The 17500-nt window shown below is 50.2% G+C and overlaps 4 protein-coding genes across 6 annotated transcripts in view; 3 read left to right on the plus strand and 1 right to left on the minus strand.

Annotated features, from left to right (window-relative positions):
* Positions 1 to 1865, plus strand: part of LOC125954952 (E3 ubiquitin-protein ligase SHPRH) — a 4111-nt gene extending 2246 nt beyond the window's left edge. The window contains exons 1-3 of the mRNA XM_049685669.1: positions 1 to 512; positions 578 to 1130; positions 1196 to 1865. The exon at positions 1 to 512 is cut by the window's left edge and continues 2246 nt beyond it. Of these exons, the coding sequence (XP_049541626.1) occupies positions 1 to 512; positions 578 to 1130; positions 1196 to 1754 (1624 nt within the window). The 3' untranslated portion in view covers positions 1755 to 1865. The remainder of the gene's footprint in view (positions 513 to 577; positions 1131 to 1195) is intronic.
* LOC125954954 (proteasome inhibitor PI31 subunit) lies at positions 1816 to 3033 on the minus strand. The gene is made up of 3 exons (XM_049685672.1): positions 2736 to 3033; positions 2150 to 2676; positions 1816 to 2072 (listed from the first exon to the last, which is right to left on the minus strand). Exons 1-3 carry the CDS (start codon positions 2877 to 2879, stop codon positions 1961 to 1963), a joined length of 783 nt encoding a protein of 260 aa, XP_049541629.1. The 5' UTR covers positions 2880 to 3033; the 3' UTR covers positions 1816 to 1960.
* An 18-nt stretch (positions 3034 to 3051) lies between these two features.
* LOC125954953 (protein mono-ADP-ribosyltransferase PARP16-like) lies at positions 3052 to 4774 on the plus strand. Its single transcript, XM_049685671.1, has 3 exons — positions 3052 to 3381; positions 3464 to 3992; positions 4054 to 4774. Exons 1-3 carry the CDS (start codon positions 3184 to 3186, stop codon positions 4470 to 4472), a joined length of 1146 nt encoding a protein of 381 aa, XP_049541628.1. The 5' UTR covers positions 3052 to 3183; the 3' UTR covers positions 4473 to 4774.
* Positions 4775 to 5082: 308 nt separating this feature from the next.
* LOC125954957 (protein boule) overlaps positions 5083 to 17500 on the plus strand; it is a 29510-nt gene continuing 17092 nt past the window's right edge. For 2 of the 3 annotated variants that reach the window (XM_049685681.1, XM_049685679.1), the window contains exon 1: positions 5083 to 5712. The gene's annotated coding sequence lies outside the window, so the exon portion shown is untranslated. Of the gene's footprint in view, positions 5713 to 7477; positions 8294 to 17500 lie in introns of those variants that run through there. The other variant, XM_049685680.1, reaches the window with a different exon arrangement.

Raw genomic sequence — 17500 nt, forward strand, 5'->3', positions numbered from 1 at the left:
GAGAGGAAGCTACTGGTGGCTGGACTCGCTCGCTACCCTTGAGGCCGACTCACAGCGTCACTGGCCACTGTTTCAGACAATGATAACACGGCTCGGGGATCCCCATGTCCGGTCTTCGCGTGGTTTGGGTCTGGCATTGACCAACTGGTGGGAACGGTTAGTCAAGCGACATCAGGATCTTCGAGCTGCTTTCGTAAAGCTCGAGTTCTTCGTGAACAATCTCAAACCCAGGCAACAGTGGGCCGACGGAATCGCACAACGTATAGAAGCGCTAGTATCGACTGCCTTCGCCTGTCATCTCGATCCGGCGCTCGCGCAGGCAGAAGAGGAGAACGGGGAAAACAGTGGCGGTCTGGAGATGGTTCGCAGTAAGCAGCCGGCTCCTCTGTGTTTACTGTGCCAGATCAAGGACACACTGAAGCAGCTCGAGGCCGTACTGTACATGCAAACGAAGGCCCAAGTCGCTACCGGTGGCTTATGGCAGATCACAAACGAGGAAGCCGTTCTTAAGCGTAAGGATGTCACTCACGTCGTTGTCCTTTCTCAGATAACTACATTTGATTCTCTTTTTTTGCAGTGCTGGATGGTCGTGATAAGGGAGGAGGCCAAGATAAGGAGGAAGGTGCGAAGGAACTACAAAGCCCAAGTGCCCGCTTCTTTGCGTATCTCGAGGCGATCAAATCGGAGAGCAAAGAGTACTCGAGCTACTGGGTCGAGGTTAACTATACGGTGGCCGCGTACGATGAGCTGAACATGTGTAAATCGCGCTTCCAACTGATCAGTCTGGAAGAGTACCAGGCGATGCAGCGGGCGAAGAAGAAACCGACGATCATGCAGCTGCTCAAGAGTGATCTCGAAGGTGCAATGCGTGATTTGCATGATACGAAACTGCTGGCGGAACGAGACTTTCTGCGCCTCCAGGGCACCCTGAAATATCTGGCGCATCTCGGAGTACGGCAAGAGATCGATCCCTGCCCGATCTGTCAGACGATCCCCGATGAAACCTATGCCGTGCTGCAGTGTGGACACCATTTTTGCAGGGAATGTATCGATACGATCAAGCAGCTGGCAGTTTCCAGGGGGAACATTATGACCTGTGGCGTATGTCGCCATCAACAGAGCGTTCAAGAGTAAATGAGAGGACTGTCACAAGACGAGTGCACACAATGTAATTAACCATTTTTCGTTTTTCCAGAATGCGCTACGTGACACTCATTCCCAAACCGGCGACCGAGCAAATCGTGTACGGTAATTATTCCGCAAAGATACTGAAAATCGTCCTAACGGTTAAGGAGCTGAAGGCGGCGGAGCCGGACGTAAAGATCGTCATCTTCTCGCACTGGGAATCGATTCTGGTGAAGCTTGCCGCCGCATTGAAAGAGAACGGTGTCACTTATCGTGAAAAGTCGCAGAAATTCTACCTCGCCGTCGACGAGTTTAAGGATTACTCGGCCGGGGTCACCTGCCTCCTGATGCCCCTGCGCTTCGGTTCGAAGGGGCTTAATTTAACCGAAGCGACGCACGTGTTTCTGGTGGAACCGATTCTGAATCCGGGCGAGGAACAGCAAGCCATAGGTCGCGTCCACCGTATCGGACAAACACGACCGACGGTCGTCCATCGGTTTATCGTGCTGCGCACGATCGAAGAGAAGATACACGAAACGATCCAACAGGACCGCAGTGGCCGTTGGCTCGCGAAGGATGTGAGGATCGAGGAACTGGAGCAACTGTTCCGGCTAGGTGCAGCACAATGAACCGCCAATTTCCAGCTAAATATACTGTCAATCTTAATAAAAAAGAGAACGAAGAACGAAGGATGTTTGCGTAAAGGGATTTATTCGTCGGCAAAATATACAAAACAAAAGGAACGCAATTCGCAAGAATTCAAATAAAAAATCAAAAGAAAGAAAACCCAAACAAGGCCTCGCACCACATCAGCAACGTTGATAGCGGATAGGTTTTACATAAACATATCGAAATCTGGATTACCAGGTGGTCGCATATGATCCGGATTAGGAGCACGATATCCTAATCCTGGTCCCGGTCCAATCCGGTCGAAGCGTATGCGAGGTCTGTTAAAAAGAATGATAGTGAGAGTGAGTCACTAGCCACGGGATGAGTCACAGGACAGAGTGTGTGCCTGGCATACCTGATATCATGCGGACGATGGCCTGGTGGAAGGAGCATTCCTCCACCGAGCACACCCAGTGGGTTGAGATCTGCGTAACCGACATCGTAGGCTGAACCAACCTCCAATCCCGACGGTCGTCGGTCAATTCCCTGTTGAGTGCAAGTATGGCGTGCAGCCTGTGAACGCAGCGTACTCGTCGGTGATTCGGGTTCGGTCTGTGTTTCGCTGTTCTTGGTCGAATCGGCCACCACCTCCTGGATCATTTCGTTCTTCAAGCGCGACAACTGTGTGCCAACGTTGGCGATCAGTGAGTTCAGGTTGTTGCCACGGTACGCTCGCACCGTTTCATCCAGCCGGAAGGCCACAACGGACACGAGCACCGTTTTGATGCAGAGCAGGTTCACGATCATGGTACCATTCGACAGGTTGCCGTGCAGAATGAACAGCTGACCATCGTAGGCGTAGCGCAGGGCGTACGAGTCGCGGTTAGCGTTCCAGCCTTCCGGCAGCAGCTCGCTCCTTTCATCGATATCCTGCAGAGTTTTCTGGAATGCACGTAAACCAGGTTAAATTGTGATCGTCGTCGTCGTCGAGTGCAACTTACGTCGTCGCCTACTCCGACGTTGAGGAAACCGTTTTTCGTGAGGTACCAGTGCACGAACAGAATCAGGACTTCCGATTTCGACTCGATGCTGTTCTCCATCAGCTTCCACAGCGTATCGAACCCGTAGTAATCCGGTTCGCTCATCTTGAGCACGGGTTTTTTCCAGTTAAACACAGATTTTTTGGACCTTCTATTGTTTCAAACACAGCCAATTCAGAATGTCATTCAGGAGGTGACAGTTCATTGACAGAAACGATTGTTCTGGAGTGGAAGGAAGCGGAGGGGGAGGGGTGTTGTTTACAAAAAAACTGTTTTCGGATTTTTATGTGTTTTATCTGTTCCGTTCATCTCAAAGTCCCTATGTTTGCTAAGTGTGGTTTGTGCGCGACTATAACGACCACGTCGGTTCGCTCCAGTGTTTTCCGTTAATCACAGCAGACGCCGGGAAATGGAATCGTCGTCGTCGCCAACGCTGATCGAGGGAAAAAGGCGCGCGTTGAAAGAGGCCATTTCGCGTGATCCTGCCGCAGCTGATCTTCGATTTTCGCTGTTCGTATCGGCGGCCCGCTCCTTTCGCTACGATTCCTGCCTGCAACCCTTTCCACCGGATTTCATCGTAAAAGGAGAGAAGAACATTGATCAGTTGGTAAGACCACGTCAACCTCCCCGGAGTTCTTATCTTGGCGCAGACTAATTACACGTTCCTGCACGCTATTGTACCACGTCAGTGCCGAGTGATCGAGACGATTCCACCTATATCGGAACTTGCCAACGACCTCACCGGTGGGCTGGGTGCGGATGACGAACGAGCTGTTAGTTTGCTGCACTGGATCTTTTGTGGGCAGCCGCTGTATCCGGCGCTGCGAACGGTGCCACGGTCCAGCCACGACGAAGTGCTCGCCAAGTGTCCTTGCCATGCCAAATATCAGCAACCGAGTCATATCTTCGAGGTGGTGCACCGGGACGATCAATCGGCAGAACGATTGTTTCGCGAGAATGCAAGCCACTTTCGGACGCGCCACGCTTACCACGGTAGCCGGTTATTTAACTTCCACTCGATACTGCAGTACGGGCTGCAGCAGCACCTGAACAAGGTGTCCATGTTCGGCCAGGGTATCTATCTGTCGGCCGAGCTACATGTCAGCCAGATGTTTGCCTCGACCGGATCGGCCTGGAATCGGTCGACGCTCGGAACGCACCTGTCCTGTATCGCGCTCTGTGAGTACGTGGACAATCCCAACTACGTCGTCAGTCAGGGTAAGTGGTCGCCGTTTCGATCCATTCCATGTATGCTCAACCGTTTTGCCTTCCTTTACAGAGGGAACACCGTCACCGGAGGGCAGCAATGATAGCAGCTTCCCGGAACGGTACGTACTGGTGAAGAACAATGAAATGGTACAGGTCCGATATCTACTCCTGTACGGTACGACCAAAGAGGCCAAAGCATCGTTGCCACAGCAGCCTGTCACCACCGCCTTAGCCACCAGCAACACAACGGACCCAGCCGTGCATCCGGCGGCAGCGGCGTACCTGAGGGCCCGACCACCGAGTCGTTTCGTACAGTGGTTTGCCGACAACAAGGGCTTCGCACTGATCGGTGGGTACGTCGGATTGCTGCTAATTGTCGGTTTCGTCAATAGCCGTAATGCGCACTACGTGAAGGAGTTGTTTCTACAGCAGCTTAACCATGTCTGCAACGCGGTGCTCGGTTTGCGTCCCAATGAAGGTGACCAGTGATCGCTAGGGGAGTGGGGAACTAGAGTAGGGTTTCGGGGGAACAGAGGGATCGACAAAGACTCGCCATTTGCCTTACCGAACGCATTAAGGCCAGCCAGCTGTCTCTTTGTATCGTCTATCTGTTTGTAGCTATGTTTTTTGTGATTAGAATTGATTAGAGCGAGCGAGAGAAAGAGGGATCCGTGTATACGTGAGGTCGGAGGGGAACGGGTTTAACCAGGGATCACACCGAACAGTGATAAATCTTTAACGCATTTCAAAAAATAAACTGATCCGACTGGGTTGGATTGCGTCTTCTTCAACAGCTGCTATTGTTCTTTGCATCCGATGCGCGATCCTAGTAGCCAGGTCTATACATATTTTATCGGAGAAACATAATTAAAGTTTAATTAAATATAAAATAATTAAAAATTCCCAAAGTGAATCCAAAACGGTTCATTTGAATACGGTTGACAGATTTCTATTGTTTCTCCAAGTGCACCAAAATCGAGCCAATCTCATACTACAAACTACGACATTTCCGGCAAGAAATCGGAACGCACAAAGCGGCTGTCACATTCAGCAGCTGTCATAAGTGTGTGTGTGTGTGTGTGTGTGTGGGGTGCGTAAATCTGCTGTGAGGTGAACCCGTTTTCCATTTTCCGGAAAAATACGAAAATCTTCGTCTCGTGAACGTCTGTGACACCGTTAGAATATCTGCGCAGCTACACGGAAGTCACGAGTATCGGGTTAGTCCGTGCAAAAGCCGAGGAAATTGCTTCACCATCCACAACGAGCTGCAGCAGGTGCGCACAACCCTCAACCCGCAGAAGAAGACGAACAAGAAAATAGGAGAAGACGTTCGTCGCCGTGTGCTACTGATAAATGAAGGCGCTTTCTTTCATTTTCCTCCTCTGCTTTCCACCACTTAAGGAAGAAAATCGACTGTGAGTTCGTGTCTGTGTGTTGTGTATTGTGAGTGAATCGTGCGTGTTGTTACAGCTTTTAACAGTGCAGCAGAAATTGTTGTAGTAACCGTGCTTGGCCAGGATCATTTTCAATCAAATCTAGTGTTCTCGCACCCCGTGACGACCCCATTTCTTTATCCTGTGTCCACAGACACACATACTCACAAACACCAAAGTGTATCACCGTGTGTGTGCGTGCGTCGAAAGAAGTATTCTTCTCTAGTATCCAAGGCTCAGGAGGCATCGCTTGCTACTCGGATCCTTTTAGGGCGTTTAACGTCCCTCTGTTCGGTGTAAGTAGTTGATGTGATACCTCATGTTTATATGTACTTTAGTCCGTTATCGTTATCATTCGCATCCTTTTCCTTCCCATCCATCCCACCCTCACTGTTCAATTTTTGGTGGGAACATTTTCTTCACTCAAAATCACGTTTCAATTCGTTCTAAGCGGAAAGAGCAAGAAACGTAAACAACGGATGTGTGCGGATCAAAGATTGGGGTTTTTACGATTTTTCCGGAACGATTTCTGCACCGGAAATGCACTGATAAGCAAGAGGACATTTTGGGGGAGGTAGTATGATATGCAAACAAGAAGAAGCACGAAGCACGATGGCACGCCGATGGTGGTTCAAAGGCAAACAGATCCTTAAACATCCCCTCCGCTCACTTCGGGTGGCAGTGGCATCCTCCTATCCCTATCAAACTTCCGGTTTATTTGTTCGCCATTTGTGTGTACCCGAGCGGTGGTTATCTTCCTCTCTCCACACCTAATGGCAACCCATGCACCTTTTGCTCGAGAGTCCTTTGAAGCCTTTTTGGCACCATTTCGGGGTCTCGAGGAACCAGATTCTCATTTGTCCCTCTTCCTCTTCCTTCCCTGTCTGTTCATTTTGCGTGCTTCGTTCTCTCTCGTGTCACAAAGTTCTGGGGTTGTACGACGATGAGTAGCCCGTTAAACAGAAATCGATAAACGGTTGACCACCACGCGGCCTTATAAGAAACACGAGCAGCAGCAGCAGCAGCAGCCAGAGCGCCAAAAAGGGACGCTGGCCAGCAGAGCAAGCAGCAAACACAAGAACTCCATTTCTCGGAAGAGAGATGAGCATAGGCTGTTCCCACAGAACACACACGCCAAGTGCATCGAAAGGTGATTATGCAAAAACGGGACAAGAAAGACAAGGGGTTATGATGTTTTGATCTACCTCTTGGCCTCCTTGGTTTTTTTTTTTTTTGGGCGCCCCAAGGTGGACGCAGGTGCTGTAGGATATCTCTTGTCACCTCTAGGCTGAGCCCTAATTAGCTTTCTATTTGAAAGGATTTTTCTTTTATTTTTCGGGACTTTTTAGACCGTCGATGGTCTTATTGATGCAGCAAATCCGGACAGAAAAACAACAAAAAACGTAGCTCGCACACGGTGACGGCGAGTAGCAAACAAGAGCTTTTCCGCAACCGGAAAGCGATCGATTCCCATCGATGCGGCTGATGATGATGATAATGATGATGCCCCGAAACGAGCGGAGGCACCCACAATTTAAATCAATTTGGAAAATGCTGCTGCCGCTGTCATATTAGTGTCTGGCGCCTGCCGTGGCGAGTAGCGGCTTGCGTGAGGTCAGGGCATCGGCACTCGCGCGCCCGGGTTGTAGCGTGTGCCTGCCTGTGTCTGCCTGTGCGGACACGCGAATTGCAATTTCCAAAAAGGAGTTTAGCAAAATAAAATGCATTTCACGGTAATGCAACTTGTCGATGGCTTATCTGGATAACGGTGTTTCCACCGTGGAATCAACAGAGACACGCATTCTTCCAGGCCACTGTTTTCATCTCTTACATCATCATCATCATCATCAGCAATCTGCATTCCGCCATCTGCCCTCCCGCGGGGAGGACTTTTAGTAGCCCTTCCCCGCGCGCGCCAACGCACAAGCTTGGCCAGCAGAGCGGCGGTGCAGAGGTGGTGCTGACCCGGTTCTCTCTGAGGGTCCTCCTCCGATCGCCGTCGTCGTTGTCGTCGATACCCTTTTATGTAGTATCCACCTCGAGTGCTTCGAGCGATTGCTGCAATTGGTGCGTGCGATGACCGTGCGTGTAGGAGTAGCGTTAGGTGTTGGATGATGCTTTGGATTAGTAAGTAGCGTGTGCGGTTCCGCTACCACACGGCAAGGAGTCCCACACGAAGCTCTGGTGTGTTGGGAGGGGTGAAAATACATTACAAATCGATGCCACTCGCTTTTGGTCATCATGATGCAGGTCCCCTGCCCCCGGCATTCGACACGAGATCAGTATATCAGTGAGTACACTAGGCAAGACGGGCTGAGTACCGCCGGAAGCGCCATCGAATCGCAGATTAGGATCACGGCAAGAGAGAGAGAGAGACCGAGACCGAGACCGAGTCCGAGACCGATGCCGAGAGAGCGAGTGTGCGGGTCGCCCGGATGCGAGAGATGCTGGTTCGGTGCTTCGGTAGAGAGCGAACGCGCACGGCCGCGGCAAACCTCCGGTATAGAGCCAGGGCAGGCCACCGTGGCATCGCGGGACCACCAGCATCAACCGAGATCTCACTACTCACCGTGCCATTGTAGCGTGTGGTTAGACGAGTGCGCTTGTGGTTTTGTGTCTCGGATTCGCCGTGTTCGCGCCTGGTGTGACCACCGTCGGTTGTGTGTCGCTGTGTCGACCGCTCATCCCGCCCGCTAGTCCGCTCGCCCGCCCGCCCATCTGTCCCGTCGCTCGAAGTCTCGGATCCCCCGCTTCTTATCTCCGCATATCCGCAGCATCGCCTTCTTCGATTCGTCGTGTTTGAAAGGGCAGCATCAGCAGATCAGCAGGCAGTGGCAGCGAAGTAGGCGACGGCAACTGCCGCCATCCCCCAAAAAGGTGTGTGTTCTTGCGTGCGTGTGTACGAGCGTGTGTGTGTGTGTGACTTGTGCGCTGGTACATGTGTAGTAGCAGCGCCTACTACTAGAGAGTAGGCAGAAGTCACGTTGGCGGCGTGCGTTGTTCTCGTGCGTGAGTTTTGAGCTCGGCGCCTCCACCATTCTTCCTCCGTCGTCGTGCTGGGTTTCAAGTATCTCTAGCTCCACTCCGCCCGCACCCCGCATTCCACCCACTCCGTGAAAAAAAGGAAGGGGTGGGGGGGGGAGGGTTGCAGAATTGTGTTGTTTGCTGCCTGCTACACACGGCGGCGTGTGGGCTTCAGCTATTAGTGCGTGCGATACTCGCTATTCGTGCTCGTGCGAAAACATTGTGTGAGTCGCGTGTTGCGAGTGTGAGCATGTGTGAGACAGTGTGTGTGTATGTGTGTGTGTGTATGTGTGTGTGTGCGCGCGCTATTATGGCAATTGTTGTTGGGGGCTGGCAGCGATGAAACAAAACGTGGGGTGAAAAAGTAATAATTTTGATGCGAAGCAAATCGTATAAACGGACCCCACCCCCTCCAACCAGCTAGAGCCAGCCAGCCAGCCAGCCAGCCAGCCAGTGAGTGAACGAGCGCGTGGTGCGCTCTGGTCATCGTCGTTCGATTCCCAAAGTCTCCTAGATCTCTCCGATTTCCTCTGAAGAAGGTATTTAGTTGGGTCTATTTTTTTTTTCGCTGCCAAGTTACCTAAACAAACAACACTAGCATCGTGAGTAGGGGTATGAAGTAGTAGTAGCAGCAGCAGCAGCAACTCGTCGACGAATGCCGCGATGCAATTGTTTCAATGGTGGTGGACAGTGAAAATGTCAATTTTTCTTATCCCACGGTCATTTTCTTCCTCATCCTCATTATTCGCGACGTCACACTTTATCGCCGCCGCCGCCGCAGAAGCGACAGCAGCAAAAAAATGTGAAGCAAAAATTTCATCTCCGTTGCTTGGATGTGGAAAACTTTGGCTCAAAAAATGCAGCCTACCTACCAACAGCCGTACCACCACCAGCGAACGCAGCAATCCGTGGCGCAGCGCCTTTGCTCTTTTGCTTCTATCACGTTGGGGTCTAGTCGCGCGCGCGAAGAGGCCTCACGATTTCCTAAAGGTGAAAGTGAAGAAGTCAAGAAAACAGCAGCACTAGGCACTAGCAACAAAAACACGAACAGAAAAACATCAAAAAACAGAACTCACGCGCCTCAAGCTAAAACACCAATTCGCGCTGCTCGCTCGCGCGAGGTGTGTGTGTGTGTGTGTGTGTCGAGTGTTTTCCTCCAACTCCTTCCTGCATCTGCAGCAGCAGCAGCACCGCATGCTGCTCTACCACCTGTCCTGCTGGTCCTGTGTCCCATCTTGCGTGGTGAGAGCGTGGCCATCTCATCGTCGTCGTCTTGATCGTCTTGGTTGTCGTCGGTTGTTGTTGTTGTTGTTGTTGTTGTTGCTGTTATTGCTGTTGGATTATTTTCTTGTTTTTCCTCGCCTGGGGCTAGTCGATTTGATTGTGTTGCGAGGCCGCTTTTCGCTTCTTTCGCGCATCTAGCAGGAAGGAGGAGCTAGCAATTTTTATTGGAAATGCCGGCGCACATGCCCATTTCCCCGGGAACCGCTACTGCTGCTACTGTTGCCACTGGCTGCTAGGTGGTTGATGTTTGTTAGTAGAGCGTAGAGTAGACCGTGATGATGTACTCGCGGGGCGAGTGTATTTGTTGCAGAGTTGGATGGTTGGTTCTAAGCTTTTCACAGTGTGTGCGCGCACACCATGTGCACTTTATTGCTTCCTCGCCGCCCTCTTTGATTGTTTCCGACCAGATCTGTCATCGAGTGACGGTTTTGTCAGCGCAGAACATCATCATCATCATCATCAGCAGCAGCAGCGGCAGCATTACAAGCAGTTTAGTGTGAGGGGTTACTTTTCAGCAGACATTTACTCAAATTTACTCAACTAAAAGCGAGACATCGACTTGACGGTACACTTGGGCACAAACTTCAACCACCACCATCACCACTACACATTTGAAAACAATCGAGCCGTGTTACGTATTTTATAGCGAACCGTAATTGCCCCAATGTTCGTCATATTTCTGGGTGTTACGTCGAGCTCTAGCCTCGTTTGGGGGAGAGCGGAAGGGAGGGGAGGGAATTACCTTCCTAGCACCAGACCAGAAAGAGTTACCTCTTGGTTGGTGGTGGTTTGGGGCTTGGACCGGGTTCCGTGCTATTACGCGCGTCCGTGGCTTCCGCGTTGCCCGATGACAGATGCACCGTCCGTCGGGGGAATGGTCGGAACCCACCGGTGATTGAGAAGAAAGAAAGAAACTCCCAGCCAACTGTCCCACCTCGCCGCCTCCACCGGCCCTCCTCACCCTCCCGCCCTCTCCCCTCGGTAGTCGCTTTTTGTCAACCGAAAACAAGACGGACGAAGCACCTATTTTTAAAAATGAAATTAGCCATAAAGAGCCCCTCGCGAGCTTCTCGCGAGCACAAACGGAGCTCTCTGAGCAGCGAAGATTGCGATTCAATTGGTTGGTGGAAGCGGGCCGGTGGGACGTGCGAATGATAGTGTGTTGTCGCCGTGGCCATCACCGTCGTCTTCGTCGTCGTCGTCTCCGCTGACAGCGATTACGAGTGACGGTCAAAATGAAAACACAAAACCGAGATCGCGACGACGACGACGACGACGGCGACGACGACGATGAGACAATCGGCTTGTCTTGAGTGTTGGATAGTCGGTTTGATGACTCCTCTTTGAGTGGAGGTGACGGGCATATCCGTCGAAAACGGGTTGACCAACGAAAGGGGGAAGCGCGAGAGGAGACGCACATGATTTAGTACTCGAGGAATGTCCGCGAGGTGGTCCGGTCATGAGTGCTGCTAGTGCGAGAGAGATGATTTGTTTTTGTTTTCGCGCACTTTTATCGACATCATTTTTATTTCCTATTTCGTTTTGCGATACACAGGAAACACAGCTGCAGAAGAGAAACGATTGACGAGAGTAGAGTAAAGTGGTCTTCTCACTACTGCTTCTCGTTGTAATGAGAAAAATCTGCTTAGAAACTGCCGCAACTCGGCGTGTGACACTCGCGAGAGAACGCGATCTCCGCGGAATAATCTCCTGGCTGCTGCTGCTGCTGCCGTTGGTACCAACTGGCGGAGAAAGGGCATCATCGAATGGAATGTCCCCGGTGTGTGTGCGCTGTTGCCTTTCTCTAGCTATAGTGCATACACCACCTCTCCTCCTCCTCCTCCTCCTCCTCCCCCTTCGTCCGTTTGATTGAGTAACTCTCATGCGCTCCTCGGCTACATGTTGGGAGGAGGAGCGCCATTCATGCCATTGATTCATCGCACACGGCAGGCGCTATGCTCGCGCTCCCTCTTCGAAAGGGGGACCGCCGCGATTTCACTGCTCGCGATTGAGTGCGTGAGTGTCTCACCGCGGCTGCTACCGGGGGGTCTAGCAATGGCAGAGCTAGTCGACTGGTATTCTCTAGCACAGCAGGCGATGACGTTGTTCCCCCGAGTAAGAATACTAACTTTGTATTCCACTCCGAACCCGTTGGCCGAATTCTGTTTCTTAATTCACTTTCACAACGCTCTTCGCTTGACTGATTCATGCCTGCTTGGTACGGGATGTGTTGGCAGCCAAATTTTTCCCCATTTCCTTTATCGCGTACAACCGGGAATACTAGAAGAATGAATATGGGAAAAGTTTGTCCACCATCCTCCGAGGGTTCGCATCGTATCGCGCTAGGTAGAAACCGAGGATCTCAGCGATCTCTCTAGTAGTGGCTCGAGAAAGAGAGGGAGCGAAAGCCAAGCACACATACATACACACGCTGGGAACGATTTTTATTTAATTTATATCCTTCGCCACACTGTTCGGCTGCTGGTGCGGCTGTGGCGGCGTTGCATATGGCAGAACTCGCCGGAGAACTTTCTTCGCCACCACATGCGATTCCGCGAACTTGGACTTTTGGAAACTTTCTGCTCGTTCTCGGTCCGTGGAAGATTCGTGGCTCCGGTGGCACAGAAATTCCACGGCACAGAAAGAGGCCCGACGATATTGGAATTCCGTTTTGCTAAATTGCGTTTACGTTGCCTTTGGTTCTTTTTGGTTGTTTTTGAGTGCCTCCGGGCGGCGCCGGGGCGAAAAGTATGTGGCCACACCACGTACGCGGCCACTTGCTTGGTTGATGGTGCTGGTGACCGTAATAAGTGCATTTTCTCCGTCGTTTTCTCTCCGTAAGAATCAGAGCCAGCGGCGGAGACAATCGGCGCCAGAAGGTACATTATGTAAAGTTATGCATTTTATGCAATTATCGTCATTCGGTCGTACCTTGTTCCTGGTTAGGGGTTTCCTTCAATTAAATTCTCCTTTTGCACCGACCGGCACAAGAAGATCGCTCTGCAACCAAAAGTCATATCCTTCCGGTTGTAGTTGCGCCCTGCGCCCCGGCGGAGTAGTGCATTTAATCAAATCAAAGTCAGATAAATTAGAATTAAGTTTTTAGGAGCAGCAGTGCCGGTAGGTTCGGTACCGCTGAAGAGACTCCCGTTTGCACGTCCTGATTCCATTTGCAATCTTCGAAATTGTAATTGAAAATGGAAGTATGTTTCTATTAAAAGCTAGAGAATGATGCATCATTCGAGCATGCTATGGGAACCAGCACTGCCAGGTGCATTGTGTTGCTTTCCACGTGAAAAGCCAAGAGAACTGTGAGTGCAGAGCCCTTCCTTGACTTCCAGAGAGTGTTCGTGACAGAGCGAGAGAGAGAGAGAGAGAGAGAAAGAGAGAGAATTCGAATCGGTTATTGTGTAACCATTTCCTGAAAAAAAATGCTGGAAAATGCAGGACAAACGGGAACACATAACCTACATTCCTTTGCCTTTGGTACATCCCCCGGTACGTGTAGGGTGGCCTCGTCGGTAACGACACCTGCTACACCGTTGCTGCCGCAGGATACCTTTTTGGACAAAGGATGAGGGGGTTACCATCGTGCGAACTAAAATCGATATTTTCTCAAATCCGCAAGATTTGAGGACTCAGACACTCGACTCTAGCATCAGCGTTGCCTATACTATGCTACTACCGCAATGGAACCGAGGCGACTCGCGTCTCGTTTCACAGTCTGGTGACGGCAGTAGAGCAAAGCGCGCCCCGTCACAGATGGATGCTGTCTGATGGCACTCGGAGTTCTAGTGGCAGCAGCAGCAGCAGCAGCAGCAGCAGGAAAAGTGCGTCTGTGCCATGAACCTTTCGAATGAACAGCCGGCGAGCATGACCTACCAGGGCGACTGCCGGGTTTTGCTGTATTAAGATTCTGCGAAGTTCGATAGTCCTGCATATATATTAAACATTTAACCTTTGTCATCGTACATGCTTGTTGTGAATCCTTGAATATTATGAATTCCGACAAATCGGTCTGCCTCTTTTTTTATCCTCTAGAATGAGAACTCTGCATGATTGATCTGCAGCTTATTGTATTAGCAAGATAACGCTAATCTCGCCACCCTAACAGATGATGGCGCTTGTGGCGTAAATGCTTCCGAACAAATGACTGAAGCATCTCGTGGTGCTACTACTCCTGCTTCTTGCACCCGTACGCTAATGCTAACCGGCAAATGGAACTACTGCTTGATGCTCGGTTTTTTTTTTTTGGCTGTGGGGAGGTAATTAAATTTGGAAACTTATCTTCCTCCACCCGCACTTGATGGATTACGGCCTTAGGGAGAAGGATTACAGTGAAAACGGATTGTGCGAGTATGCGAGTCTAGTGTATTTTGGGGCTAGTAGTCGTTCTCGCTACACCCGTTCGTTGTTCTGTATTTTGATAAAGTTTCGCCGCGGTGATTAGATTAATGGGACCGGGATTATGTAACGAAAAGTGAGATCCCTTTTTTGCCGGGCGATGCATCCTTGGTGCTTCGGCGCAAAGGATTAATCGCGAACTCGCATGTCTCGCTACGGTATTAGGGGATTGAGTTATTAGCTAGCAGAGACGAAATGATCTTATTTCAGGCACAGTTGACATCACCACTTCCATTACCGTTGAGTTATCGTTAAATACTAGGAATAGACAATAATTTGTAGAGTTTCACGGTAGATGGTAACAAACAAAAGAATGTGGATCAGACGGCTACACCATAATTGGCTACGTTTCTTCAAATCTTCAATTATCTGAATCTGAATCTCAACATATTCGCGATAGTATGGTATCAAATGATTAAACCTGTTTGGATAATCCAGAAATAACTGGAATCAAAAGAACAAAATAAAAAATATCGCAATCGCTCGAATGATGGCATAATGTTATAGCTTGAAATGGAATTTATTAAAAATGAAATAGAATTTGCTATATTCTTGAATTAAACACTTCAAACCAAAGGAATACACCTACTAAATGAAAATGTTGAGCAAATAACCTAAAGAGCAATCTCAGCTAATTCTCTATCATCTGGAAATCCAATTAAACTTAAATAGCCATTTTTCTGTTCATTTTCAAAAGAACAATGTAGTTACTTTTCGCAGCACAAATTGCAAATGGCAGCGGCGGCAGCAGCAGCAACAGCAGCAGCAGCAGCAGCAACATTCGTTTTTGTTGATTTTCCATCGAACGAAGAGCGACAATTAAAAATAGTCTACCGCCCGGCAAACCCCCGTGTCGTCGTGCACGAGCGTTCGTACAAAAAGGGTGATGAAAAGCCAAGCCCCGCCAAGGATCAGTCTCTCGGGGGACAGCGACGTCTCTTTGAGTCTTGAGAGCAAGCAGCAAGAGGCTTGATACTTGCGAAAAATGAATACATATACTATTCGCACCCACCTCCCTGTCCACCGATGTACGACCCACCGCCGAGAGCGAATGAAAATGATTCTTAATTTAATTAAAATCCACAAACCGTCCTTTCTGGGTGTGTGTGTGTGTTTGGCGATGTATGTGTGTGTGTTTGGACGTTGCTCATTCTTGGTAGGAAAAACAGGACAGAAGCGTTGTTAAGGTGATTAATGCATTAACGAATTTGGTTTCTCTTTAAGATGGGCGAATCCTTCACTCGCCGAAACTGCGATCTACAATACGTTGCACTTGTGACCTGGGATCTTTGTTTTTCTGATGGTCTTCATCCTGATCGGTTCAGGCGAGAGCGAAAGAAAAGGAAAAGGCAACAACCATTCGCTGTGTGCTGCAACGTTGTTGCCGCTACTCGCGGACCACGGGAGACACTTTCGTAACAATCTTTAATGTAGCGCGCTTGGCGGACAGCAACTTTGGGTACGCCTCAGTTGGGCGGAAAAAGGGAAGAATTGGGTTCACTTTTCTCTCGCTGCTCCGTGTTTGTGCGCCCCACTGATGGATGTTTTCCGTCTCGCCGAAAACTCACCATCGTTGAGCAAACTTTTTATTTCACTTCATTTCCCTTTCGGTGGTTTCGGTTGCTGCAGGCCAGGCCCCGGTCAGCAGGCAGGCTGCAGAAGTGGTTTTTGGGGTGCGTTCACGTCCGTCTCTGCTCTGTCCGGTGTCTTTTATTTTTCTCACTATCAATCACCGGCACACTTCCTTTCGGATCTTCTGCACCGCATCCTGCTTTCCTGTCTGTATGTGTGTGCGTGCGTGTGTTTGTGTGCGTGGGTTGTCACACAGGCCTTGTTGAAAAGTTATTTTTGCCCCGGAAAACCCGCGATAAAATGATTGCAATTAATATTGTGCACCGCCAAAAAAAGAAAGAGAGAGAGAAAGAGAGAATGAGAGCGGGAGCAACGGTGGTCCCTTTGAACCAATCGTGTTCGTCTGCTGTTCTGGTGTGGCGCGCCTGGTAGAATAATAAGCAAAATAGGCACGTTCCATAATGCCATTATGTTTGCTTCATTAATAATCGAGCCGAATCTTGTGTCCCTGGGCTGAGATCCGAGGTCGGGGCTTTAAATCTTCCAAGATGATGATCATCATCTTCTATCAACAGCAGCAAACCACCATCTCGATGACGACGACGACGACGACTGTTTGCTTTCCAGATTTAAGTTACTCCCGAGTTCCCTGGGGTGACCATCATAGGACGAAGTGAGGTCCTAACCGCATCAAACAAAAAAAAAACCCGAGTCAGGATCACAATTTCAAAACTCATTCGTTATAACTTCTCCCATTCATCATGGGAGGAAAGGGGATTTGGAGATGTTTTATCGTCCTCCCAGGAGCGGGAAGACGACCGTTCCAAGGGCCGCGGCCGCTCCCACACACCGGCTGCTGCGGTGGTGTGGGCGCTTTTGTTGGGTTAACCTTTTTGGTGGAAAAGTTTGCCTCCGATAACAATACTTCGGCGCAGCGCCCGCACACCCTGGAAGTGAGATAAAAGCTAGCCGCATAATTTATGCGGCCACAGCGTAGCCGCTTCATGTGGCTTGTGGTTCACTTTAAATTAACAAACTATATATGATGCTGCAAAAGCTGTCATTTCCATCTTCTCACCTCAGCGATGACTCAATTCCGCCCCCCCCCCCCCCCTTTTGAGTATCATCGCAATGAGCTCACCGTGCTGCGACAAGTGCACCGTGCACGCCCGGATCAACCTGCTGCTGCGCGCTGTCGCGATCTCTCGCGAGCTCTTCATCCCTCGCCCCAAGCTGACGATCACAGCTGATCACGCGCGCGGCACTCACTCGCCGATCGCGAGCTACTGGGAGAACTCTCGCGCACCAGAAGAAGAAGATCAACAATTCACAAATGAGATGGCCGACGATGGCGGCCAGCGGGAGGTAGCAGCATAGAGATAGGCCACAGGTGGCCGGACTGGGGGGACCGAGTGGCTGCAAATTTCTCCTCGCGAGCGCAGAAAACCCGCAAACGGTTCCGGTTTTGCTTGCTTGGAACTGGAACCGCGGCGCGACCCCTCCACGCTAGCAACAACGTGCCTCACGACGCGAAAACACCTGTACGCGCGTGTGTGTGTGTGTTTGTATGTGTGCTTACGAGGTGCGAGGTGACCAATTTCAGTTCGATGATCGTCTATTAATTAGAAATTAGAGTATGGTTTAGCGGCGGTGGCTTCAAAAAACTCCGAAAATTGCTTCCTCCTCCCTTTTTTTTTGCTTCACAGTTTTATCGTGGCTTGCTCATGTTTGTTACTCGAACACGCCGCGCGATGTCGATCAAACAATGTTGATCGATCTAATAAACGGTTGTGTGCGGTT

This window comes from Anopheles darlingi, chromosome 3 (assembly GCF_943734745.1).
Source record: "Anopheles darlingi chromosome 3, idAnoDarlMG_H_01, whole genome shotgun sequence".
NCBI classification, from domain to species: domain Eukaryota; kingdom Metazoa; phylum Arthropoda; class Insecta; order Diptera; family Culicidae; genus Anopheles; species Anopheles darlingi.